The sequence below is a fragment of the Zeus faber genome (assembly GCF_960531495.2).
Source record: "Zeus faber genome assembly, chromosome: 12".
Taxonomy (NCBI): Eukaryota; Metazoa; Chordata; class Actinopteri; order Zeiformes; family Zeidae; genus Zeus; species Zeus faber.
Genome location: NC_137196.1, coordinates 20,596,127 through 20,623,626, shown reverse-complemented (window position 1 = coordinate 20,623,626; position 27,500 = coordinate 20,596,127). Strand labels below are relative to the sequence as shown.

General features: G+C 49.8%; 1 protein-coding gene across 1 annotated transcript in view; it reads right to left on the bottom strand.

The window, feature by feature from the left end:
* The window catches only part of LOC307238363 (receptor-type tyrosine-protein phosphatase mu), a gene marked incomplete at its 5' end in the record, with an annotated part of 194,768 nt that overhangs the window by 26,692 nt on the left and 140,576 nt on the right, over window positions 1-27,500 (bottom strand). Inside the window, 4 exons of the mRNA XM_080011296.1 lie at window positions 9,721-9,757; window positions 14,441-14,517; window positions 15,882-15,969; window positions 21,896-22,089. Coding sequence (XP_079867422.1) covers window positions 9,721-9,757; window positions 14,441-14,517; window positions 15,882-15,969; window positions 21,896-22,089 — 396 coding nt within the window. The remainder of the gene's footprint in view (window positions 1-9,720; window positions 9,758-14,440; window positions 14,518-15,881; window positions 15,970-21,895; window positions 22,090-27,500) is intronic.

Below are 27,500 nucleotides of genomic sequence, written 5' to 3'. Positions count from 1 at the left end.
AGAGAGAAGGAGAGAGAGAAAGAGAAGGAAAGGCAGACAGAGAGAGAGAGAGAGAGAGAGGGATGTGAGAGAGAGAGAGAAAGAGAGGGAGGTGAGAGAGATAAGGAAAGGCAGAGAGTGAGAGAGGGAGGGTTAGAGAGATAGAGAGAGAGGAATGGGGGGAGATACAGAGTTGAGAGAGAGAAGGAAAGGCAGGGAGACAGAGAGAGAGAGGGAGAGAGAGAGCGGTATTACACAGTTATTGTAACAATACAATTAACAAATCATTGTTTTTCCAAAAAAAAGAGCATTCAAACCGGGAAGCACATTTAGTTAAACTAATGTTTGTTGTTTTGCACAGCAGCAGGACTTTATGAAACGAGACATAACAAATTGGGAAGCAAATTAAAAGATACGAGCGCTTTATAAGTCCATTAATGTGTGTGTGTGTGTGCTTTCATGGAAAAGCTTGTCATAATTATTCCAACTTTCTGCGTTTCGCTCCCAACCTCCACAGTTGAACGTGGCCAGCGCATGTCGAAATAAATGAGCACGGGGCCACTCCATCCGTTCCATATTAGAAAACTCCACCGAGCAATAATTGTGAATTGATAGGAATTCAATTATTTTTACGGTTAATTCAAATCATTAATATTCGTTTTAATCAACTGGAATAAAAAACAAAACGAAATAAATAAATAAATAAATAAATAAAACGAATCTTGACAAATTAATTAGGGAATGCAAATCCCTGTACATCCACTACAGTTAATGCAAATTACCTGGAGCCACAATGACGTTCATGCACGCGCATGAGAATATGCACACACCTGCACACACATATAGACACACCCGCACACACATAGACACACCTGCACACACATATAGACACACCCGCACACACATATAGACACACCTGCACACACATATAGACACACCCGCACACACATAGACACACCTGCACACACATATAGACACACCCGCACACACATTTAGACACACCTGCACACACATATAGACACACCCGCACACACTTATAGACACACCCATACACACATAGACAAGCACACACACACACACACACACACACACACACACACTGCACTGCTGCACGTACACAAAGAGACACATGCATGCTCACATACTCACACTCATAATATTTTACGTGTAGAGTTAATGCATATAACCATTATTTTCTTAATGACGTAGTTTATATCGTCCATATAAACATATATATACACACACACACACACACACACACACACACACACACACACACCCACACACACACACACACACACACATATATATATATATAGATACACAGGTGAACCACTGACAGGTGAAGTGAATAACATTGCTCATCTGGTTCCAATGGCACCTGTCAAGGGGTGGGATATATCAGGCAGCAAGTGAACAGTCAGTTCTTGAAGTTGATGTGTTGGAAGCAGGAAAAATGGACAAGCGTAAGGATCTGAGCCACTTTGACAAGGACCAAATTGTGATGGCTAGATGACTGGGTCAGATCACCTGGATACTGAACTGAATTCATACATGGCCCAGACTGACCGTGAGGGCATGGAGAGATAATCAAACTACTGAGACCGAGCCAGAGACTGCTGCAACAGCCCAGCCTCTGAGAAGACAAACCATGAAAGGGAAGCACACGTTATATTCTTAAGCTGTTGTTCACACACAACCTTGTTCTAAGAGGGTACGGGCAGAGAAATGTTCCCGCAGGAATCTAGATGAGGGTGGATCTGACACAAGACCTGAGAGAAATGCAGACCCAAGATAACCTGAACAAAGTCTGGATTTTGTGATGTTACCCAAATTTTGCAAGCTCAAATCTTCGATTAAATTGTAGTGAATTCTAGAAAATGATTCTGTTCTCTTTTCTTAACTGCGGTCAAGTGTCTGATACTATGTTATATTTGTACTACAAATCTCTTGGACTAGATGTTTCCATCTCCAAAACGGCAGGTCTTTTGGGGTGTTCCTGGTATGCAGTGGTTAGTACTTACCAAAAGTGGTCCAAGGAAGGACAACCAGTGAACCGGCATCAGGGTCATGGGCGCCCAAGGCTGATTGATGCTCATGTCTGGTTCGATCCCACACAAGAGCTACTGTAGCACAAATTACTGAAAGAGTTACTGCTGCTGTGATAGAAAGGTGTCAGAACACACAGTGCATCACAGCTTGCTGCGTATGGGGCTGTGTAGCTGCGGTCCGCTCAGAGTGTCGATGCTGACCCCTGTCCACCACTGAAAGCACCTACAATGAACACGTGAGCGTCAGAACTGGACCATGGAGCAATGGAAGAAGGAGGCCTGGTCTGATGAATCACGCTTTCTTCTACATCATGTGGATGGACGGGGTTAGGCTCCGGTCGAGCATCGGTGGGATGTGCTGGAACAACAAGCCCGATCCATGGGGGCCCCACCTCACAACTTCCAAGACTTAAAGGATCTGCTGCTAACTTCTTGGTGCCAGATACCACAGGACACCTTCAGAGGTCTTGTGGAGTCCATGCCTCCACGGGTCAGAGCTGCTTTGGTGGCACGACGGGGAGCTACACAATATTAGTGGTTATTAGTGGTGGTTTTAATATTGTGGCTGATCGGTGTGTGCATTATGTATACTGTGTATATATAGATATACACACACACACACACACACACACACACACATATATAAATATATGTGTGTGTGTGTGTGTATATATGTATACTGTATGTATACTGTATGTATACTGTGTGTATACGTATATATAAACTGTATATATGTTGTTTTCATTGTTGACCAGGTTTTCCTTTTGGTGGGAGCATGTCTGAATTGCTTGATAGGAGATTGTGACTATTTAGAGAAAACTCACAGATTTTACTAAAGACCCTGGATGCTTCACAGTGTCTGAATTCCGTCTGAAACTGCAACATTTCTTTTCTTTCCTTTTTTCCCCCTCCAACATTCAGGTTTACTCCCGTCGTGGCAGGCTGACTCTGAATCGCTTTCTTTTCTCTGAAGTTTGCTTTCTTCTTCTGATCGATTGACTCATTTTTCCTCGGTTCACTGGAGGTGGTGAGGACATTCTTTCATCCGACGGGTCCTTTTGTGCGAATGTTCATTCGTATCGATCATTTTCCTGAACACACCGCTGCTTTATCAAATTCAATGATCAAATTTGCGGCCGCCTTTGATGTGGCGCGGGTGCCCGATCGCTGTATTCTTGCCGGGAAAGGCGTGGAGGACCCCACCACCAACGGCATTCAGAGGAGCGCATGCATAACACAACACATTGATTGGCTCCTTCATACAAAGCACCGGCTAAAAACAGCATCAAATATGGGATTTTCAAATGGACGAATCTTATGGATTACCACTTTAATGCGGATTCTCACTAAATAGAGCCGTTTTAAGGGGGGAGAAAAGGTCAAATGTATAATTCGAGTCTTCAGGTCTAAAATCAAGCGACACAGCTTTCCAATCCCCTTCGGCCCCGAGAAATAAATGAGAGGAGGAGGAAGGAGGAGAAGCTCCCGGCGACTCCTGCGTCCGATCTCGTGTTTCCTCCGCCCCGACTCTGCGCGGCGGCGGGGGGGCCTCGGTTTCCGCCGGGGGGGGGGGGGGCCGGAAAACTAAATCTCCAATTCCAATCTCCTCCGGCCACTTCAATAACTCCCCAACCTGATTGAGCCACCCACGCCTCCTCTACCTCCCACACGCCGGCCCCCCTGGGGGCGGGGGGAGGGAGGGAGACGCACTGCCGATGAGTTTATGGAGGAGGAGGACGCGCCGCGCCGCGCAGGACAGCTGGTGTGTAGGACTTCGGGAACGTAATGAAACTTGGCATTCTCTCGCCCAAGAAAGAAGTAGAAAATGGATGACGGGGAGGCCGGTGCCAAGGCAGCGGAGAGCCAGGTTTTGATCCAATATGCATGTAGGATGGAAAAATAGGTGAGGGAGGAGATGGCTCCGTACAAGCGCGAGCCTGTGAAGTGGAAAGTAGGATGCCGAGGCAAGCGCCGCCGCCGAGCAGGACTCGAGTCGTAGTTGGCTCGAAGATTAAAAAAGCCGATGAAAATGTAATCAGCGGCGGCGCCGTGTTCGCTGGCGGCTTCACCGCGCTTAAAGTGGCAATCCATTAAACCATCTGCGTGGAGTGGATCACACCGCAAGTCCCACCATTCCACGAGAAGCCGAAACACTTCCACGTGCGGGGATTTTACCCGCGCGTTCTTTTCTCGAAGGTTTTTCCTTCTTGGGATTGATTGTCTGTTGTTTTTTCCTTTTGACGGGAAAGGCGGACCCCGGCACGAGCAATGGCGCCGTCACATGGAGGAACCACGTGCATCGCGCAAACACATCGAATGCCTGTCTCTTATGAAGTGTCAAACAACGGGATTTTTCCTCACAAAAACCATCTCGGGGATTTTTCCAATCTCGCTAAACTGCTACGGAGAAGGTCGGAGGCGGGGAGGTTTGACGGCGCGTTGGCGGTGGGGCGGGGCGGAGGGGAGCGGCGCTGGGAGCCTGACACCGGGCTGTCACAGAGCTAATGCCGCTGCGCCGCCGCCGCTCACGTCGTGTTGTGGGACTCGGCCTGTTCCTCCTCACGAGTGAGGACTGTGACAGCTGTAGGAACTCCCCAGCCGGCAACATCCCAAAACGCCCGGATCGCGGTGCGGTACATCACGCACGCACGCACGTGCACACACACACACACACACACACACACACACACACACACACACACACACACACACACACACACACACACTTTATAACAGAGACACACATATTCCTCTCCTCTGTTCCCCATTAATATTACATGCAGCACACTTTGGCATTATGTACACTCACTCATTGATTTGCTCTCTCACCATCTCTCTCCTCCCTCTCTCCCTCTACTTCCCCCTCTCTCTTCCTCTCTCTCACTCTCTTTCCCTTCTGTCTCCTTCTCGCTCTAACTCCCTGTCTCATCCTCTCCCTCTATTTCCCCCTCTCTCTCTTACTCCCCCCACCCCCTCGCTGTCTCTCCTTCCGTCCCTCTCTCTTGTCTCACACTGTCTCCCTCTACCTCCCAATTGGCTCGAAGATTTTACCTGTGAGTTATAAAACTGGCACGCTGCTGGTGACATTTGCCAATTGAGTGAGATGATGAGGGTTTTGGGGGTGGGGGGGTGGGGGGTCTGTGGGGTGCCTGTGTGTGTGTGTGTGTGTGTGTGCATGTGTGTGTGGGAGGGGGGTTATAAGAGTCTGAAGAGAGCTTGATGAAATCGAGCTTCTTCCCCCCGACGCGTGAATAATTTTCCGTCTCACTGAGCTTCGTTGCGCCCACCTCGAAGCAACTCTGACTCCTGGCGGACGGCTGAGGTGGAGCCGGTCCGTCCTCGGGGGGGGGACGGGCGGAGGCGCGGGGGGGGGTCTGGCTAACAGGCTAACTGGCAACTGGCAGGTGAGCTATGGTTGGCATCGGTGAATTAATAATAAGAGCGGCGGCTGTTGGAATGACCCAGATAACGGGGAGCAGGATCCAGAGATGAGGCTTTAACGGAGTGGCAGCTGTTGCACCGTGCCACCGTCACCTCCACACAGCAAAGGGCCTCATCAACAGCGCTTTATTGATGAACAACTAACGACTACTGTAGTTTATAGGGAACGGTAACAGGGATCACACACGGCCCCCCCCCACACACACACACACACACACACACACACACACACACACACACACACACACACACACACACGTCTTCTTTCCACACATTTTTGCCAGATTTTTTTCCCCTTCCCTTACCAAGCACAATTGTTAGTGCTCGTCGACTGCTCGTGTTTTTTTCTTTTTTCTTAGCCGCCTCGGTCCCAGCGGGCATTAACGACGGTGTCGCTCTCTGAGAAACTTTAATGAAGTAAAAAAAAAAAAAAAAAAAAAAACTGAATAGCTCCTCATTTTCCCCGGTAACTGTGCCGATGCCGAGGTGCACTTTTCAGGTGCCACTGTCTGCAGTTCGTCTGATTGAGAGCGACAGGTCTGTGTCTGGCTCCGCTATCATCTCGCGCCGAGCCTTCCTTCCTTCCGTCCTCCCTTCTTTCCCTCCTTCCCTCTCCCGTCAAGTCTGCCGAGGATGATAATGAATTATAAAGAACGGTGCGCTCTCTGGGAGAATACAGATGTTTCACACGTACCTCTCCCACCTCTTCTTCCTGTCCTTATCAGACCCTCCCCACACACGCGATAAAGTTGATGGAATAATGGGGCGGCGTGGGGGGTGGGGGTGGGGGGGGGGGGGTACTTTAATGCAAGCTCAATGATGAAAAAAATAACTCATACACACACACACAAAAAAAACAAAAAAACGGGCCCAATTAACATGAATGGAAGTGCGCCTGACTTCCCAAGCATTTCATCTTAGAGAGGGTTTTCTATTCGTAGTATTTCTTTGACTGCCAATCCACATTTGCATATTTAAAAGAAAATGAAAATATGTCATGCTTGTTAATGGCGAGGACAAATACAGAGCCCAAATGAATCCAACTGAAATTCGTACTTTTAGCACCTCTGATGCTCGCTTAAGTGCATACAAAACCCATTAGTAAAAGCCATTTGACGTTTGGTCAGTCAGCTTAGTCTGACTGTGTGGTGCAGTGGTCGCCAAATAGCCATTTCACACCAGGAGGGCAGGGGTTAATGCACCAGATGCAACTCATTCAGACAGACAGACAGACAGACAGACAGACAGACAGGAAGACAGAGCAGAGAGGAAGACAGACAGACGGACAGACAGACAGAAAGACAGAACAGAGAGGACGACCGACAGGCGGACAGGCAGGCAGGCAGGCAGGCAGGCAGGCAGACAGGCAAACAGGCAGACAGACAGAACAGAGAGGAAGGCCGACAGACAGGCAGACGGACAGACAGAACGGAGTGTGCCGCTGCCTGATTGGGTGTGCTCTCCCTTAGCAAAGTAAGAGCAAACAGGGGGTTGTTTTAATTGAGACACAGAGGAAGAGAGGCCACGCTCTAATAAACAGGTAATTATGCAACTCCCAGCTCCGCCAAAGCAGATTGCGAATCCATTAAGGCCTCTTCTCAAAAAAACGCCTCCTTCTCTTGCTTTTTGTTTTCCCACCTGTTTCATTTTTTTTCTTCATTCCCCTAAAGGAGGGGTTTCCAAGCTTTTTATTTTCGCGGACCAGACCACAGAACAAAAAATGTGTGTGTGTGTGTGTGTGTGTGTGTGTGGTTGGTAGAAGATTGACGGAGAGTCTCCCCGTTATGCAGGGGGCTTTTTTTTAAATTTCATTCAATTGGGCAATGTAGTAAAATAAATACATCTACAACAAAAACACACTGTTTTTATTTGTTTTCGCTCGCTTTAGCGCCGGCCCGGCACCGGTCCGTGGCCCGGTGATTGGGAACCTCCGCACTAAAGCAATGCACCAGGCACACAGGCACACAGGCAAACAGGCACACAGGCGCACAGGCAGTTCCCTCTCCGTGGGGGTGGACACTCTCAACCCCAGAAATTCATAAGAATTAACCATCAATCAAATTTAACCTCCCGGCACGGAGTGGCCATCTGGCAATTGGGCAAATGCCAGAAGGGCCGCCCTACTTTGGGCTAAGTAGACTGCGTGGTCCTTTGGCATGTTGGGCGGGTGGGGCCTACAACACATACAACGGTATTAACATAATAATGAGTTATTGAGCTGATACGATCGTCACCTTTTAAGCATTACCATACGTTCAACCGGTGCACTAAATTATATATATATACCACTGTGGTGTGGTTTAAGCAGCCACACCTGTCTTGGTAATTGGGCCCGGGATCAGGGTGGCTGTACGCCTGTTGCTCGTTAGAGCAATCCAGGAAGCGGCAGGTAAAACCCCCATCCCCACACACACTCAGGGAGAGCCTTTGTCATGACAATGTTCCATCTGCTCCTGGCTTGTTATATCTGTCCACTCTCTAAAACAAACTGGTGTGTTTGCAACATCTCTGCCTGACGCTCTGTGTCGGAGGGACTGCCACAACCACCTGAGTCACATAGGAATTACAGTCACGGTTGGTAGTGAATCGACAGCGATTTGAGTCAGGACTCAAATAAAACCATTAAATAATGTGTCGCATGAGTGGTTGTTTTATTTGCACGCTCACAGTTAACGTTACAACACGCAGATGGAGAAGTGAGTGAATAGCTTCCACATGTATGCTGGGTAATACATGCTGCGTCATCAGCAACTCCCAAAACAGTCTCTACGTCACCATCCATCACTTGCCAACAGTTTCTGACTCTTCCCTGTCACTGCTGCGACTGCTCATTCTCCAAACTAAAACAAATTAGAAGCTATCGGAGGAGCACAGTGGGACAGGGTGGACTAGGTGGATCGGCCATGTTATCAATTGAAAGCCACCGGGAGAAGTTGGACATCAGGCGCTTTGTGACTTAGCGGAACGCAAGGCTGGAATAGTGGTGCGTTATTGATGAACTGATGGCCGTCATGACAATTTTTCTAAACATTCTAGCAACTGATAATTTACAGTAGTAGTAGTACCTGCCCCTGATGCTCATTAGTCGATTCCAAGTCGGTTCCAAAATGACATGATCGTGCCCGATTTGTAGTGTTATTTTGAAAGAAAGATTTCCTTGAAATAAATAACATTCCCACCATGAATTGATGCAGAAAAGGCACAGATTCGTGCATAAACATTCAGCAGAATGCAGGAAATTAAGTGTTTGACACTCAAAATTTCCTGGGGGCCTGACACCCCCCCACAAAGATGTTTCCACCCAGAATGTTCAAACGAAACCCGCGCCGCTGCTGTCGTGAAAATGGGTCGTCTGAGCTGGGCATAGGGCCGAAAGGCTGATCCAATCATCTAGAAGCTGTTAACCTCTGAGGTTTCCCTCAAGAAAGCTGCCGCTCGACGCTCGCAGCTTTATCTGGTGAGTCGCTATCTCAGTCTTTTTATCTTAACATTTGGGTGGGGTCGGCGTTGGGTTTGAAAATAGGGCCTCTCTGTTGCAAATGCCAGGGCCGCTTATTGATTGCAGTCACTGCATCCCGGGGTCAGCGTGGGGCGCTCCTCTTCATCATCCTCCTCCTCTTCATCATCCTCCTCCTCCTCCTCTTCCTCCCTCCCCCTCCACTTCCTCCTCTTCCTCTTCATCATCCTCCTCCTCCTCCTCCCCGACGGCCTCCGAAGCCGCTGGCAAAAATGTGACGAAATGTGCCCGAGGATGCCGGCTAATCCATCTATTTACCCAGCTTTCTACCACGCGGCAGATTAATCACTCCCAGATCGCTGATTGACAAGCGGTGGGAGAGCGAGCGAGAGAGGAGAGGAGGGCGAGAGACAGACAGAGGTAAGAGAGAGAGAGAGAGAGAGAGAGAGAGAGAGAGAGAGAGGTGCACGTGTGCAGGAGCGTGCACGGAGCGCTACCCGCGACTCCCACAACACACTTGACTGAGCATCAAAGAGTACTTTGCAGGAAAGTGTGTAAACAACGGCGGGATGTGCAGAGGGGTGTTTGCATTCACCTGGGCACAAACACGCACGCACGCACGCACACACACACACGCACGTACACACACACACACACACACACACACACACACACACACACACACGCAGGTACACAAACACACGTATTCCCAAACAAACAGACAGATAGCTTTAAAATCCACCGCCCACGCATTCCAAACAAGCCCGCCTGGCAATTTGAGAGTATTCTTACCTTGGGTGGCGATGTAGTGATTTGGCCTGTGATAGCCCTGGAAAACAAAAAGCACCAGGGTGAATGTTCGAACCGCTTAACTTTAATCCCCCTCATTAAAAAGACGGGAGAACCGCACAGGCAGAGTTCATGGGGGAGTGGGTTTTCGGCAGTGACAGAGGAGACCCGTGATGCAAAATGCTCCCTCTTCCACTTCACGCTCCTGGAGTTCACGTTCTGCTACACCCACACTGCTGCCAGTATATTATGTGGTTTTTTTTTATATATCTGAGTATTTCTGCTTTCTATCTTTCTTATTTTTTGGGGGTTTTTGTATATATTTTTATTATTTGTATATATTATTATTTTAATTATGGAATTTAAATTTTTACTTCACTTTTTATTCTATTTTATTTTATTCTTATTTTCATTCTACATTTTTTCCCAATTTATTTTAACACGAATTGTCCGTAGTGAAACACACCAAAACTCACCGGAACAAATTCCTAGCATATGCAAATCGCTGATTATTCACTGGTGGAAAAACGACCCCTCGTGGGTCGATGACCCGACTGGTTCAGTTCTTCATCACAATCAACGCGTCCACATGCGCTGATTCGAACTAAAGTTAATAATAAAAGTCTCAGTCTCAGGCAATATTCTCAACTTAATTTAAAAAGTCTGATTCTAATAAAGACCGGAGCATCTCCAAATCGACAGAGCTAGTTTATTCGATCACGATGCGCTCGGCACGGCGGCGGCATGGATGCACCTTCGTCGCGGTGCTTCTGGCATGCTCGTTTTTTCGGGTCATGTACTGTATGCATTTCTCCCGGAAACAGTGGAAGCAGAGCTTGTTTACCGAGCACCACAGCTGGCAGCCTGACTTCTGGAGCGATGATGAAATGATAAGGAGATGAATATATTAGATTAGATCCTTGGATGGGGGGGGGGGGGGACATTTTCAGGGAAAGCGCTAAAATATGCGGTGACGTGACGGGGAAATTTGACTCTCCTGGAAGATTCGGCTCTTCGCGAGCGACCCGGTGACAATGTTTGTTTTGTTTCCCGACCCGTAGCTCGCTTGATTCGGTCGGTGTACCTTGCGTGTGCGTGACTGGCGACTCGCTGTTACTTTGCGATGCCGTCCAGGAGTCACCGCCTCCGCTCGAGGCGGGGCTCTCGCGGCTCTTTTCCTTCCCCGGTTGCGAGTCCGAGTCATTTCTCAAGATTTGTTCGCCGCCGAGGAACGGTCCGCGAGTCTTGCGCCTCTAACGGCACTTCCTCCGCTCACCGCTAACTTCGGTTGAACGAATGAGCCACGATGCAAACCGGGGTTCGTTGAAAGAAGTGAAATATCGCAAACACACGTAGCACCTCGTTTCGCCAATATCACCTCATTCTGGTCATTTGCCTTAATCTGACCCTCGCGTCCGTGTAAACACGCCGAGCCTCCCGAGGAGCCCAGCATCCTGAGGAGGCCAGCATCCCGAGGAGCCCAGCATCCCGAGGAGCCCGGGCGAGTCTGTCCTGGGGGTCGCGGCCGCTTCACTCCATATTCAGCGACGCACCTTCCGGAGCGAGCAGCTAGTTAAGAGTTTCGATAATCCCCGAAGATACGACGAGCGGCGCTGATCCCTCCAGCCCCCCCCCCCCCCCCCCCCCCCCCCCCCCCCCCGCCGCCTTCGGGTCTCACGGATTACTCTAATCTACTCTAAGTTTTATTTGTCCAATTCCTTGTCCCCTCTCTGGAGGTATGAAGCGGCAAACAAAACATTAGGACTTGAAGGGCCCTGCTGCCGGCCCTGCCTGGGCCCCCCCATCCCCAACTCCTTCACTCGTTCCCTTATCTCGTTCATATTCAATTTAACTGGGACTGTGATTAATGCTTCCATCCAATGAGGGAAGAAAGACACAAAGGACCCACCCCCCCCAACACACACACACACACACGCACACACACACACACACACACACACACACACACACACACACACACACACACACACACACACACACACACACACACACACACACACACACACACACACACACACACACGCACACACACACACACACTCCTCTCTCTCTCCTGCCTCTCATCCATCGGGCTCCTTGGGCTATTCAACTGTCCTCCATTTTTAATGACTTCTTTATCTCTGGACCGAGGAAGGAGATTTGTTTGTACTTTCATGTATGTTTCCGTCAGGCAAAGTGGAGGCCCAATACACCGGCGGATTATAGAGTGGAAGAGACAAAGGAAAGGAAGTCCTCCCCCCCCCCCCCCTTTTCCATTTTTCATTTTTCCCCATTAGGTAAGAAGGACGTGACGGGGAGGGAGCGCTGATGCTGGCGTGTGATCAGGGATGAGTTACTACAAAGGATCTACTTAAAGCCCGATTGTACTGTCCGCATTACAACACAATGGCATTCGTGTTCCCAATCGGGGTATCTGCGGGTCTCAGCAAATTTCATTTCAACTCTCTTTGAGGGCTTTTTTTTTTTTTAAGCAATTTTAAGGATAACCAGAGAAAATTCAGATTAGTCCAAAGCCGAAAAATGCTTTAAACGTTGTATATTTTGCCTTCTAGCGAGATACATAGCAATTATTGTTGTTTTTTTTTATTGATATAATACCAGTTCATATTGAATTTCATTGCTGTACATCCCTGCCATAAAATTGCTTTTCTGGGTAAATGTTGGAAGGAGGCGGCCATCTTGGAGGGGCGGCCTCGGAGCGAGGAAGATGGTTTTCACTTGGACTTGGTCTCGTCCCCCCCCAGAGTCCTGGTTGTGAGTCTTGACTCGACACGATAACTACACGTAAGACGTGGTAGCAAGGATCTTTCAGGCCAGAGCCTTGACCTAATTGCTATCTCTGGTTTTGTTTTAACGAGCTTTTAATGAGGCATTTATTCTTTTTCCCCGGTAACAGTAGGGTGCAGAATCCCGCGCCGCACAATATTTCCGCCTCCGGGACGTATTCGCGCGCAACTCGTCCCCGCGGCAAAATGATCACAGGCGTCCGTGCCCCAACGATCGCAACAAACAAACAAATCAGACTTTGCAAAACGCCAAGACGACCGGGAAGAATGGATGAGAAAAAAACTAAAAATCCCAATGACAACAAATGTTTGGGGGACGGCGAATGTTTTATGCGCAAAAGATTGATTAGGCAGGACGAGCTTCCCAGATTGGTTAAAAAGCTTCCCGAAGAAGCAAAAGCACTATTACCCATCTGCCTTTTTTTCTATTAAGCACTCTACCAACAAAGGCGACGGAGCAGAGGAAATCCTTTTCAATCAGCGTCCATCTTCACCGCGCCGCACATTCTTATCGTATAATGGGGCTGCCTCCATTGTGAGCGCCTTCTGCCTCTCGCGGCATAATGGGCCATAAACTGAGGAGCGGGGAGAGGTAAATAATTTAAGCCCCCTGCATTTGCCGCGGCACACCTTGCATTATGAATTTACGTTTGAAGGCGTAACAAGAGATTACAAATTACCGCATTAGAGGGGTTGGAACGGAAGGGGGGGCGGAGGGGGGGGGGGGGGATTGGGGTGGAGAGAGAGAGAGAGAGAGACAGGGAGATGGAGGGAGATGGAGGGAGACAGCGAGGGAGGGAGCGAGAGTTCCGCGGTGCAGAAAAACCACTTAGGGAGACAGGTACATCACCAGGCCATTAACACGTGGAGCGGAAGAGCCGGCTAAAAAGGGCCAATAAGCCACGGTGATCGGCCACATCCTGCCAGTAACACTGTTATTAACAGCAAATCAGGTCAGATGGGGAGATCTCACGCAGCGCAGCGTCGAGTGGTTCCCAAATCCCTTTTCGGAGGAGGAAGTGCGCCTCACGCCGCTGTTTCAACCGCCCCCGTGGCCTGTTAAGCACGGCGAGGAGAGAGAGAGAGAGAGAGAGAGAGAGAGAGAGAGAGAGAGAGAGAGAGCTCCGCCGCAGGAAGCGCGAGGAGCGGCTACGCGAGACTACGCGTCCGCCGTGGAGGGTATCGGCCCCGAGTTTGAAGCGGGACGCGAGAACTCCATTCGGCTTCGGCTGGGGAAAGACGGCGGGACAAAAAAAGAAAAAAAAGCGACTCGCAGGAGAAACGTCGACATAAGGGAGGAGTTTCATGCCCCGCCCCCTTTCAAATCCACTCCTGTGTGTTATGTGTTGATTAAAATGAGGCGTTTTCTACGTTTTTTTTTTTTTTCGTCCTTGACTTTAATTATCTCAATCTCATCTCAGTGGTTAATTATCAATTCACTTTCATGCCTTTCATTTTGATTTTTTTTTTCTTATTCTTTTATATATATATGTTCACCCTGTTGTTCAAAGCCAAGTTAAAGAGAGAAACCTCTGCAGGTTCCCTTGTGTGCCAGCCCCTCCTCCATCCCGGCTGCACCGCGAGTCTCTCATCTCTCCATCCCTCTCAACATATCCAGTGAATAGAGCAATACAGACTCCCTTTAATATTGAAAATAACGCTAGCGTGTGTGTGCGTGTGTGTGTGTGTGCGCGTGTGTGTGTGTGTGTGTGTGTGCGCGCGTGAGCGCCCGCGCGTGTTTATAGCGGGGCTGCAGAGCAGGGGGGCCGGGGCCCTCCCTCGGGGCCCCCTGCGATGCCTCCGCTGGTATCCTCTCGCTCCATAAAAAGAGCGAGGGGGAGAGAGGGAGGGAGAGACAGAGGGAGACGGCACGGTGACCTTTTGCGTTGGTGGCGCTGGCTGGTGTGTGTACTTACATCAACGTAATTTGCATTAATGTAATCGGAGCTCTGCTCGCCCTCCAGGGCCTGCAGCCTGACACGGGAGTGATCGTCTGGAAGAGAGGGGGAAAAGAAGAAAACCAATGTTGAATTAATCATATTAACGAGGGCAAAGGCAGAGGGGACGGTGAGAGAGAGAGAGAGAGAGAGAGGGAGAGAGAGAGAGAGAGAGAGAGAGCGAGAGAGAGAGAGAGAGCAAAATAGAGTCAGAGGGAGAACGAGATAAACAGAAGGACAAATAAACAGAGGAAAAGGACCGAAACACACACACACACACACACACACACGCACGCGCATGCACACGCACCCACATACAGTTAAGAGCGGTGGCAGAGAGAGAGGACCAATAGTGATTTAAATCCCTAAAAGAGATTTAAGGACGTGTCTGATGAGGAGGATCCATGTTGTTGCCAGTTGTTGTTGTTGGACCATGGGCCAAATGTTGGCCCGTGCATCAATGTAGATTGGCCCTTTGAATCACACAGATTAGAGAGAAACCCCCCCCCCAAAAAAAAACACCGCACAAAAGTTGGAGTGTTGGAGTTCAGCTATGTTTTATTTAGCTCCTAAAAACAGAGCCAAGCGGGAAAACACGTTATTAATAAGTTGTTATTAAAGTTACAAGATGTTCCTCGTTCACAGTCATAGTTGATGTGGGATTTTGTGCTTTTCACTTTTTCATCGTTCTACATGTGTCGAAGCACAGTTTCAACAACAACAACAACTACAGAAAAATATTTTTTTTTTTGCACCTCGAAGCAGGTAACAAGATGAAAACCTGACCCCCAACAGAACGCAGCTCAACGGTGTGACACCATAAACAAACCAAGGGAACGTCTTGTTTTTCTGAAAGTCTTACCGGGAGAAACATATTCCCAACCATAAATCTTACTCTGCATATTTTCCCTGAACCCCTCATCCGGGAGCACACGGCGTGGGGGGCCCTATGGGGCTGCCAAACCCGCTCAACCTATAAATTGGCAATAGTTGCGGGGGCTTGAAATGTACTCCCTCGTCAGCGGTAATCGGCGTTGAGGGCGCACTTACGCCGCCGCTCGGCCGCGTCCCGCGCGGGCGCTTTAGCTTCGCAGTCGGAATCAGACCCCCCCGGGCCTGAAAAAGGAGTCGCGGGTGACCCCGCGTGCCGTGGGTAAACACCGCGGGCGACCATTCCTAAAAAAACCCGAGGAGGCGCCCGCGGTGAGATGAAGATAAAAAGTAGAAAGGTCAAAGTCGCCGTTCTCCGTCGGCTGAGGATGAAAGTGTGTTTGAGCAGATTATAGCTAGCCATAGTGTCAAGTGCGGGCCGATAAATCAAGCCGCGGAATGAGGGGGCGGGGTGGGGGGCGGGGCGACACACACACACACACACACACACACACACACACACACATTCAGACACGCGCTTGGTACGCACATGCGATGATGTTCCCGTATCGGTTCTTCATGCGGTTCTCGTCCTTCTTGGCCGAGTCCCACGGCGCCGACTGTCCTTCGAAGAAGCTCTGGAAAAGCAAGAACGGAGATAGAGAGAGAGAGGTGGGGGGGGTGGGGGGGGGGAGACAGAGCGAGAGGGAGAGGGAGGGGGAGAGAGAGAGAGGGAGAGGGAGAGAGCGGGCATAAAGGTGGGCGATGAAAGAGGGTGTGAGCAACCTGATAACCAGCCTAAAGAACAGCATCTGCTGTTTTCGTTGGAGGAGGGAGGGAGGGAGGGATGGAGGGAGCACCCCCAGACGACAGGAGGAGAAGAAAAAAAACTAAACAATAGAGAGATGTTTCCAACTCATTATTAGACATGAAACGCGGGGAGGATGGCGGGTCCCCAGGAGCTGTGTCAAACAGCGAGTGCCATTAGGCCACCGGCGCAGGCGTGTGTCGCACTCAAACTGCTCCCCCTCCCTCCTCTCCCCCCCCCCCCCCCCCCCCCCCCCCCCCCGCCGGCGCCACGCTCAAAGCGCTCCCCTCGGCGGCACCGCGCTGCCAGGCGGAGCCACCGCAGCGGCTGTCTCGTCTGCCTCATCTAAAGGACTCTGCTTGACGCGGGGACGATTTGGTGGGCGAGGGAGAGAGAGAGCGAGAGAGAGAGAGAGAGAGAGAGAGAGAGAGAGAGAGAGAGAGAGAGAGAGAGAGAGAGAGAGAAAGAAAAAAAAAAAATACAGCCTGCTCATCATCAGCAGATCAGATCAAAACGGCTCGGCTCAGATTACCCTCATGAAATATTTATCTCTATCCCTCGCCGGGGAGATTTCCATTCCGATGGCACACCAGGCACAATTAAGGCAAATTATGAAAATACATCTCCACTTGCCATGTGGCCACTGCCGAGGGAGGGCGGGGCTGACTCTAGAGCCGATGGGCCCACGGAAAAAAAAACAAAAAAAAAAACAAAACTAAAATCTTACTGTTGTGTTTGGTGTTTGTTTTCCTTCTAATGCGCTGATGTTTATTTGAAAACGCTGCAAGTCCAACCACACGATTATCTTCAATTATGGAATCTTCAATTATTAAATCTAATACACTTTTGAGAGAATTGTAAGACATTTTAACAAAATTTAGGACTGATATTTGGACAAATAATCACCTCTTCTTCAGTAAAGTATTGCAGGTAGGCACTATATATTTGGTACAGAGTAGTAAGTATTATATGTATTATATGTGCAATAACTGTAATAAGCTAGTTAGAACATATAAATAATTCATATTTATAATTTATATCTATAACAATATTTTATCCTTGCACAGTATCGCATTTTGTATACTCTGTGTAGTGGACAAAGGGGCGTGGTCAAGCGACGGCTACGGACGACAACACGGTTCCCTTTTCCCGCGGCCACCAAGCTGGCTGCAGTCGGACCAACCCGCACGGCTCGTGAGCAGCCCAGGAGCGAAGCGCCATTCCTCCTGCGCCTGAGAGGACTATTATTACCCACGATTATTATAAGACTCCTCAGTGATATATGTAATTGTGGCCGGCGTGCCACATACTGAAATGAACAATTAAACTCTCGCCATGTCGGCGCACCACGGCCAGAAAGACACAGCCTCCCTCCCTAAACCCTTACCTGTGGGCAGAGACCCCCACAGTCTGTTTTGTATTTTTTTGGGCTATTTGCATATATTTGACAAATTCTGTTCATTTATTTTTTTTATTTTACTTTTACTTCACTTTTTATTCTTTTTTATTTTATCATTAATTTTCTGCTCAATTTTTTCAGACTGCTAAAAATTTTTTTCAATGCTAATCGTCCGTCGTGAAATGCACCAAACCTCACTGTGACGAATTCCTAGTACTGTACATGCAATTATACCTGGCAACTCATTCCGAAGGCTGAAGGATAAGAACTAGATTTACTCTATGAACTGTTATTAGAACAGTTTCCTTCGATCCGAGAGCGAGGTCAGTGATTACGTCCAATTTAAGACTATTTAACAGCTCTTAAAGGCCTCATAATTGTAAAACCTCCATTTAGGTGCGAACACCCAGAGTGAAAAAAACGCAGGTTTAGGAGGAGGTTTCTTTTTGGTCTCCAGAGCTACGATTTGGGTTCGGAAAGCGGCGGGCGCACGGGGGCGTCATCAATCAATCGCCGGCGTCTCGGTTCTGAGACGGCACTCCCTTTGTCTCGCCGGCGTGGACCTCTAGGAGACAACTCAAGGGCGCACTTCCGCCCGTCGAGTCCCCGGGATTAGCGGAGGAAACGGCCTAAATATGCGAAGAACCCGCTCCCCCCTCCGTTCGGCGGAGACGGATGCGTGTCGCTCAGATGGACGACGCGTCTCCTCCCGGCGCCGTTAGGTCTTTTGGAAAGCGCTCCGCCCGGCGTCATTCCGACTGTCACCCTGAAGGATACGCGTCTCATATCGGGCCCGAGATGAATCATCTCGCCGCCCGAAAGGTGTTCCCCGACGGGTCCACAATAGCTCTTTCTTAAAGGCGTTTGAGTCCCGCCCGCCTGAGACGGCGCTTTACGGCGGCGCCATTCCTCAAAGCGCGAAACGCGCCTCGCGAAGGCGACGGCGATGGCGGCGGCTCGGCCACGCCCCGCTTTGTCTCATCTTTGAATTCGCTGAAAACATTTTAATTGGACGGTAATGGCACGTGTATTACAAACGGAAGGGGCTCTCTCCCACCTTTCTCCGCGCAGCTCACAAAAGCTCCGTCCTTCATTCGTATAAAGTCAACGCGAGGCAACAGCAGAACGTTTGGGCTCAGCCACGCAGCGGAAGCAGAATCATTTTTGTTTAATTTGGAGTCGTCCCCCCCCCCCCGTAATAATTAATATTATGGCAGGCAAGAAAAGGAGACCCGTTGTAATGCTGTTGGTCTCACATACTCCAGCGTTCTTACGTTACATTTTCCTCCACAGTAAAAGTTGGAAAAACTAAAACAGAGGGAAAAACACGTTTCGATGCAGTCATAACTGTGGACTGACCACATCTTACACTTCTGTATGTACAGTACAGCACAGTCAGCGACGCGTGCAGGGGAGTGTGGACGTGCAAATACTTACTCCGCCATGGGGCCCTGTCAAACACTCCCCTTATAAAGGTTCTGTGAAGCGTTCAGTGTGATTTCACAATAAAAGCCCCTTTTGAAACTCACTTTCACTCGCTTTCATGCAGTTTTTGAGAATAAGATCATCAGAAAAGATCAGTGCGGTGCACCACCTTAACTTCATCGAAGGTTATTGTCTTCCAGGCAAATGGAATTGTGTATTATTATCATGAGGAAATGTATTTCCCCTCTGGGAAATACATTTATGGCTTAAATATTTATAGACCCTCTCTTCTTCAGTCCTTTAGTTTAGTTTCATGTTTGGGTCATTTTACTTCAACCATCATAATGATGGTTCATAATCACTCAATCATAATTATGACATAAGATAAAACGCTCCTATTATGAGCTTTTTATCTTATGTCATTATGATGATTATTACTGTGGCTCTTATTTTGATGTTTCACTGATGCTTTCCGAACACTTTATAAAGCAGCACAAATGCTGGGTAATGGAGCACTGCGCATCCTGGCGTGCCGGTGCACTGTGGCCAATATGCGGTGGGGTAAACATTTCACAGTCACATTCTGAAGGCTACGGGATTAATATCTCCAGACCTCGCCATGACAAACTGTTGACGATTGTCGATGTGTCACGGTGTGCGCCATGAACATCTGTGCACTGTCAAATGCTTTGGTAGCATCACAAAGCTTCTGTTGGTAAATGCCCTTTTCAGACTAGATCCACTAACTGAGATATTGAAATCCCACAGGGCTTGATAAAAGAAAAGGAACAAAAAAGAAAACAAAAAAACAAACAAAAAAAAACCAAAACAAGCCACCAAGCACCATCAATCTGTCCGATTTGTTTTTAACTTCAAAGTGATAAACGCTACACGTCTAGAAAACTCACAAATAACCAAAAGTGTTGGCTTACCTCATTTATCTGATCCAAAGTAAACGTACAGAATAACAAGAAGCATGGGTCAGAAAAGAGATATGGTACAGTGTAAGTCAACAGGTTTAGAGGGTGCACTACAGGCTCCGACCGCATCAGGAAATCAAACAAAAACAACTTAAAAAAATAATAAAATCAAAATAAAAAGAAGGAATCAAAAGGGCATTAACCTCAGGACGGACTGATGCGATACAGAAAGTGGGAGGACAGCGTCGGAACACAACACAGAAATGAACCACTCTGAGCCGAGTGAGAGAACGAGCTCCATGAGTTTCAGACTCTCTCAACTAAAAGCCCCCCTCCCTCCCGGGCCGACTAACGGGCTTTGAAGCAGCCGGGGCGGCGGGCCGCAGGGCGGGAATGGCGGCGGGGGCTGATCGTTGATTCTGCCGCGCCGCTTTTCACTGTTTGGCATCTGCGCTGCGCCAGCCGCGTGAGCCCAAAACACCTTTATCCATAATGGATCGGGCCTGGAGGGCAGCCCGAACCGCCCCAGCCACCTCAATGATCGGCTGCTGCAGGTAGCCGTGGGAGGCTACATTATTTAACGCGATGGGCTCCGCCGCCGCCGGGAAGGGCGGGGGGAATACGAGAGTTAATTACTGATAATATAATAATACGGAGACCGATAAAACTTGGGAGAGAGGGAGAGGGCGAGAGAAAGCCGACAAATAGAAACGCTGGAAGGCGCAGTGCAGCGAAAAGGGCGAAAGAGAGAGCGAGAGAGAGACACGAGAGCGAGTGCTGGAGGGGTGGAGTGAGACAGGACACGAGACACGTGACAATGAAATGAAACAAAAGGTGACAAAAGCCGGGGGGGAGAGGGCTGGAAAATAAAACGCCGATAATATCAATAATGAAGGGCAGCGCGATGCATGAAAGAGACTCAAAAGTGAATGAGGGAAAATTGGAAGAAAACAAGCGTGAAAGCGAGCTTGAAGCTCAGAGCCTTTGGGAGAGATGAGTGATGGGTGGTGATGAGAAAGAGTGAACGTCTTGCTACTGCCGCTGGCCAGCCGGTGATTTCGGCGGAGTAATTTGAAGGGGATTGGCTGGCTAATGATTGGCTGCGTGGCTGACTGGCCCACTAGGTGTCTGGCTGCTTAGTGTCCTGGATGTTGATTGGCTGGCAGGGACAGCGAGGGGCGGCTGGAGAGGCTTCAAGCCCTGCCAGCCTCAGGCCCTAATGAGAGGAAATAAGATGAGAGTGTGCGCAGGGTGTTTGGGTGTTTGGGTGTCTGCAGTTGCTGTTGTGTGACAACCGTCTCCTTAAGACAGCAGCGGGCTGCCACCGCCTAATTGAACCGGATTCAGATAAAGGAGGGGACAGAACTAACACACGGCCAATCATTTCCCTCGCTCTTTTTGCACTTAACTTTGGAGCTGCTGCATTTCGCCGTTGTTCCTGCAAGTCTACACGGTCTCCAAGGACAACCGGGACGGCGTGATTTGACACATGTAGCGCGAGTGCAAATGCGCAGTCCGCACAAAACGACGAGAAACAGACGAGCAACAAAAACAAATCACACCGTAAACACACTAAGACAGGGTGCATTAACAATTCATCATAAAAGTGCATCTGGGGAGAAACGAACAGTTCTGCTGAGCCGCGCCAAAAAGGAGAGAGAGAGAGAGAGAGACAGAAAATTGGGGAGAGAGAGAGAGAGAGAGAGAGCAGACAAAGGAGACAGACAGAGCGGGGAACACGTGGGAACTCGCAGACTCAGATAAAGCCTTCCATCGGACGGATGAATCATCCCCAATGAGGAAGCCTCTGAGGAGATGTTTCCAAATCTGTCCCCCGGGCTTTATTTGTGTTCACAACCACTACAAGTGTGTGTGGAGGGGGGGACAGGCGCTGGAGGAGAAGGATGGCGGTGGCGGCAGGCGGCGGTGGTGGCGGCGGCAGCGGCGACGGGGGCGCTGGGTGGTCGGGTGGGACGGGACGGGACGGGCGGGGCCGGGTTCCCCCCTCCTACCTCGTACTCCTCCTTGAAGCCGTAGCCCTCGGCGCACTTCATCTGGGTGATGTGCTGCAGGAGGTCGGCCACGCGGATGGCCGGGTGTAGCTGTCCGGTCTGGTAGGGCACGTCCACGGGCTCCCGCTTCCTCAGGGAGTGGGTGTGAGACTGCACCAGGCTGCTGGTGTCGCTGCCCATATTCTGGCTCTCATCTGTGGGAGAGAGACACAGTGGACGGGTCAGTGCGGGGGGCTCGAGGGGCGGGGTGTATCCACTGTAATGGCACTTGGCATTGGAACTCGTATGGGTGACATAATGACTGTTGTAGTAAATGGTCCTGGTATGATGATTAATTGCAGCTCCATTAAGTGGCATTAGGGCTTAAGAATTGGGACGAGGCCTCAAAGCGGCACTGCAAACCTCAAAGGACACACACCTCACACACCAGGTCGTGTTGGGGGCGGTTGAAACGGTTGTCCAAAACAGACGGAGCGGGAGCCTCATTTACAGTCGCAGCATTATGTCACCCACCCGGACCGGTAAACAACCCTCGCCCTGTCGTAAGCTCTCTGTTATGGATGGTCACAACAACACAACATCGTTGAATAATAGGATGAGTCAATGTGGTGGGGAGGTTCGGGGGCCATCTGTCTCGATGCGTGGCTGGAAAACGTTTGCTTTTTGAGGGGCCTCTGAGACCCGTCTCCCCTTCGCAAGGCACGTACTGTACTCCCTCGGGGGGGTGGGTTTAGCGGTTTTAAGACGACGAGCGGTAGGAGCTCAACGGCGCGGCCTTTGACTGCAAGTGGCGATGAGAGAGAGAGACAGAGAGAGAGAGAGGGTGAGAGAGAGAGAGAGAGAGAGAGAGAGAGAGAGAACTCACAAAAACCCATCAAGAGGCTCGGCGCAAACATTACTTCCAAGCAGCAACGCTGTACTTTGGGGCTACACGTCAGATTGAGAGTCACAGGCAAACTCAGGTCCGTTCCAGCTCTTTCTTTCGCTGTAATCCAGTCAGAGATTGGCACAGATGCTGTGTGGGGGGCGATGGAGGGTGTCCATAAACATGGAGGAAGAGGAGGAGGAGGAGGAGGAGGAGAAACAGGAGGACGGGAGGAGGCGGGTGCGGTAGGGCCACGGAGAGCATGTTGCAGCAGGCACCGTCGGAAAAAAAAAAAAAAGCATCACACAGACACGGCGTGAGATTCAACCCTCCCCCAAAGGAGCCTCCCCGAGAGGTGAAAACCCCTGTCTCCAAAAACAACCAAACAAAAAGAGAACAACATTGAGGAGGGGAATGCATGGGTTGATGGGACGAATGCGATGGGGGCACTGCACCGTGATCATGCTAAGCCAATGGATCGGGTGGCGGGGGCGCGGTGGGCGGTGGGACGCTGCCGTGTCCCGGCGGCCATGCAGTGATGTCACAGTGTCCATGTCGGAAGCAGCCTGTTCTGGTTCTGGCCTCCTTTTACCCCCCCCACAACCCAGGGCCCACTTGGGAAAACTTACCATTAATGGGCACTTTTTAGATAGCAGATACATAAGAGGTCAAGTTTGAAAAGAGAGAGAGAGAGAGGAGAGAGAGAGGAGAGAGAGGGGAGAAGCAACATTACAGCATGAGAACCTGTCACAGTCACGTGGTTCAGGTGAGGCTACAGGGCGGAGCACACGCCTCAGGACAACGTGTCTAAGTGGAAGCCTAGTTGGAAGGGGGGGGGGGGTGTTGAGTGGATGGATGGGGTCATTTCAGCGGAGCAAGACAAAATTAAGAAGGAAAAGAAAGGAGTCATGGATCTCAAGTGGGAAGGGTGGGGTGGGGTGGAGTAAAGGGAACGTTTGACCAGATTCGCAGCGAAAGTCGGAATTGTTTGAATTTGTGACATCCTGACATCCTCTGGGATATCCTTTTATTATTATTATTATTATTTTTATTTATTTATATTTTTTTTACTTTTTGACTTTAATTGGTGAAGGTATACTTCAAACTACTTGCGGGAAAAAAAAAAAAAAAAAAAGAAGAATTAGAAGAAACCGTCGACCGAGCCGAAAAAAACCCCCAAAACAACCCCATCCCGCGTCGCGTCCGATCCCGCGATGGCGGAGCCGAAAACGACGAGACAACGCTGTGACAGCGTGCGCCGCAGCCCGGGAGCGTCTAACCTTTTCGCGCCGCCTTGATTTCATGTTAATTGTTCCGCGCTTCATTAGACGGGGAACGATCGCGAGCAGCTGCCGCGGCTGCGAGTGATGGAGGAGCGGCGCCCGGTGCCGCGTTAACGGTTAGGGGAGACGAAACGGCAAATCATATCCTTAAAAATGTGTTTATCCCTGCTTTTTGGGGCTCGCGTTGCTTATCCACGAAAATTTCATCTCGGCCCGGAGCGCTGAATTATTACTGCGCCGGTGCCCTACTTAGTAGTTACACGTTCCCCCGCGCGGTCGGACATTCAGCCTGGCTGCGGCGCGGTGCGCGCTCGACAAAGGCCAGCAATAATTAACGAAAAAACAAAATGCTCTTTATTATTCTATCTTATCGCTGAGCGGGATGAATAAACACGGGTAAAACCGAAATAAAAACAAGTAGGTCACTAGCAGTTAGCCAAAGGCAAGAGGGGGGGAGAGACATTAAAAAGAATAATAGAAAAGGTTGTTGTTTCGAAGGGGGGGGGGGGGGGGGGGGTGAATACGCGGTGAAGGGAGGGGGGCTGGGTTGGGGGTTGGGAGGGGGGGCATCACAGCTAAAGCTCATCTTTGACTTTAGATATTCCAAAAAGGACACATCCCGTCTTCAAGAAATTTGGAGGTGGGGATGGGGTGGGGGGTGGGGGGAGGGAGGGGGGTTCACTAAGAGAGAGAGAGAGAGAGAGTGAGAGAGAGAGAGCGCTTTCTACCTCCCTCTCTCGCCCGTTTGCGTGTACTTGCGTTTCCCTGTGTTTTTTGTTTTGTTTTTTGCTGTGTGTCTGTTTGTTGCGAAAAGCGCTATTTGCTTGGGCACACTGCGGCCACGGCAACGCAGCCGGCGGACCCTGCATCCCCCCCCCACTCCCAGCCACTCCCCCCTGCATCCAGTCCACATGTCTGTCCATGCATATGAGAGGTCAAACACGTATGTGACATCACACGCACGACACGCAATGCGGATGGGATGGAGTGAAGCCAGCCTCAGCCCGGGAGAGCCCCCTCGGTGGACGGGGGGGGATGGGGAGGAGGATGGGAAAAGAGGAGGAGGAGGAGGAGGGATGGAGGGATGAAGGGGAGGGAGGGAGGGGAAGCGGCAGGCAGGTATGGAGGTGAGGAAGCCGTCTCCGGTGGAAAAAAGAGCCGACCGAACCAAAGGAGGGGAAACAGCGGTTTGGGCTGGCCGTGCTCAGCGGTGAACTCTCCGTGGAGCGTGGAACCGGCGCCGCTCGCGCTCCGCACGACTTCCGCCGCGCTTCGCTACGGTAACACGCTCTGATATCAACATGTGACACGATCGACAGCAAATGGAAAAAAAAATTAAAGAAAAAAATAAGAGCTAGGATGCATCTCACCTAGGATGGCCGTCGGCACGAAGGGATCCGCTCCTGCCCGCGGGGGAGAGAGAATCGGAGTCAATGAAATCAACACGACATGAAACGGCAAAAGAATAAATAAAACATCCCAAAAAACAAACGACAAAGTCGACAAGCCGGGCGTGGCCGAGGCGCTCCCGACGAAACCGGAGGGAGCAAAGCGCATCCGGGCGGTCCGGCTGTTTCAAAGTTCAAAGTTCAAAGTGTACTTTATTGTCAAAATTGAGGATCAAAATTGCGTTTCCCCATACTCCAAATGTGCAGTAATATTTGTAACACAACATATAACATGAAAGTGCAAAAAGACAACAACTATAGACACAACAACACAACAAGACTAAGGATAGTCTCAATATACTCAAGAAGTCAAATGAGGTATGTTATTTAGGTAATAAGGTGCAGTACAAAGCTAGCAGCAAGAGGATATATATGTATCCCAAGGGGATACATATGTGTTGTAAAAATGTAAATATTGTGCAGTCAGTTGGTCTTTGTGGGTGTCGTGTTCATGTCGTGTTTGGTGAGTTTAGTAGTCTGACGGCCTTTGGAAAAAAGCTGTTCCTGAATCTGGTGGTATTGCACCGCATGCTGCGTTACGCTTGCCGGAAGGTAGGAGGGTGGACAGTTTGTGTGCTGGGTGGGTGTGGTCCTTAGTGATATTGGTGGCTCTCTTGCGGCAGCGAGACGGGTACAGGTCCTGGATGGATGGTTGTGCTGTTTTGGTGATTTGGTGTTTTGGTTGGTGTTTTGGTTTTGGTGTTTGGGAACCTCGCGGGCGTATTGACGTGTTGCTTTTCGTGCCCTTTACCAATTCATCCATTATTTATTTGGGGAAATTTCACGTAACTAAAGAATCGCCTGATTGCAACATGAGAATTGAAGTTTTTCCGAAAGAGCCCTGACCCACAGGAACGCACCACGACAGGCTCTGACTATTTCATATTGAAGAGTTATTAAAATAGGAATGGAGAACAATGTTAAGCAAATTTTACCCGGCAGCGTTCCCAATTCCTCCCACGGAGCGCAGCCCAGTTTAGTTGGTGATTTAATGCAACATCCCATATCCATCATTTGGAGATTCAGAACTGGAATAGGGTTATGGCGTTCCTGCTTGCTGGCCTGAGGCTAAGGGTGCTTGAGGGCAGGCTCGTCCAGGGCAGCCCGGCCGGCAGGAGAGACCGACGGGCGCAAAACTCATTCCCATATAGAAGAAAATAAATAGTTGACTTCAGCTCCATCATCACCAGCACCACCGTGCAGCCGTGTTGCAGTGCCTCTCTGTGAGGGCCACACCTTAAAATGCGTGCTCAGCAGGAACAACAATCGTCGAAAAACGTCTCCTTAGACGGAACAGGAAGTGCATTAACGGGGACACACACACACATATTGTTGCATCACACACACACACGCGCGCCGTCACTAAGCGATCTGCCAAAAGTTATGTTGAGGAATCTTAAAGAAATATCATCTCACATTTAATAATGTATTCGAATGTCAAGAAAAACAATCTCGAACACAATAACAACACGACTGAACTGGAAATAATGAACAACACCGCTTTATAACTCGGCTGAATTTAAACTTTGCTGCTCTTCCCCGTGGTTTATGTGTTGCCTTGTTGTTTATTTGTTCTATGTTTGCTACGTCGTGCACCAGCTTCTGTGAAATCCCCAATATCCACCCGGGGCCCTCGGGGAGGTTCACGCTAAGCCCTCGTCTCCTAACTGCCGGCGCCGCTTTTTTTTTAATTTTTTACATGAAATCCTACGGGAAGCGGTCGCTTTTCCCACAAAAGTTCCGCCTCGTGTTTTTTTTTTTTTTTGGGGGGGGTCTTTCGGAAAAGTCGACACAACGGCTCAACTTTTTTTTTGTTCTTTTTCACGCTCGCGCCGCGGGTCAGCGCCTTTCCCGAACGGCGGAGCCGTCGCGGCGGAGAAAAGATTTGCGGTTCTCCCACAACAAAGACGGAGGGCGACGATAAAAGAGCGTCGCCCCGTCGCTATGGCAACAAGGTGCGCGTTGCCTGAGCTGGAGGCGGCGCTGTTTTCCACCCGGTGGAGGGAGGG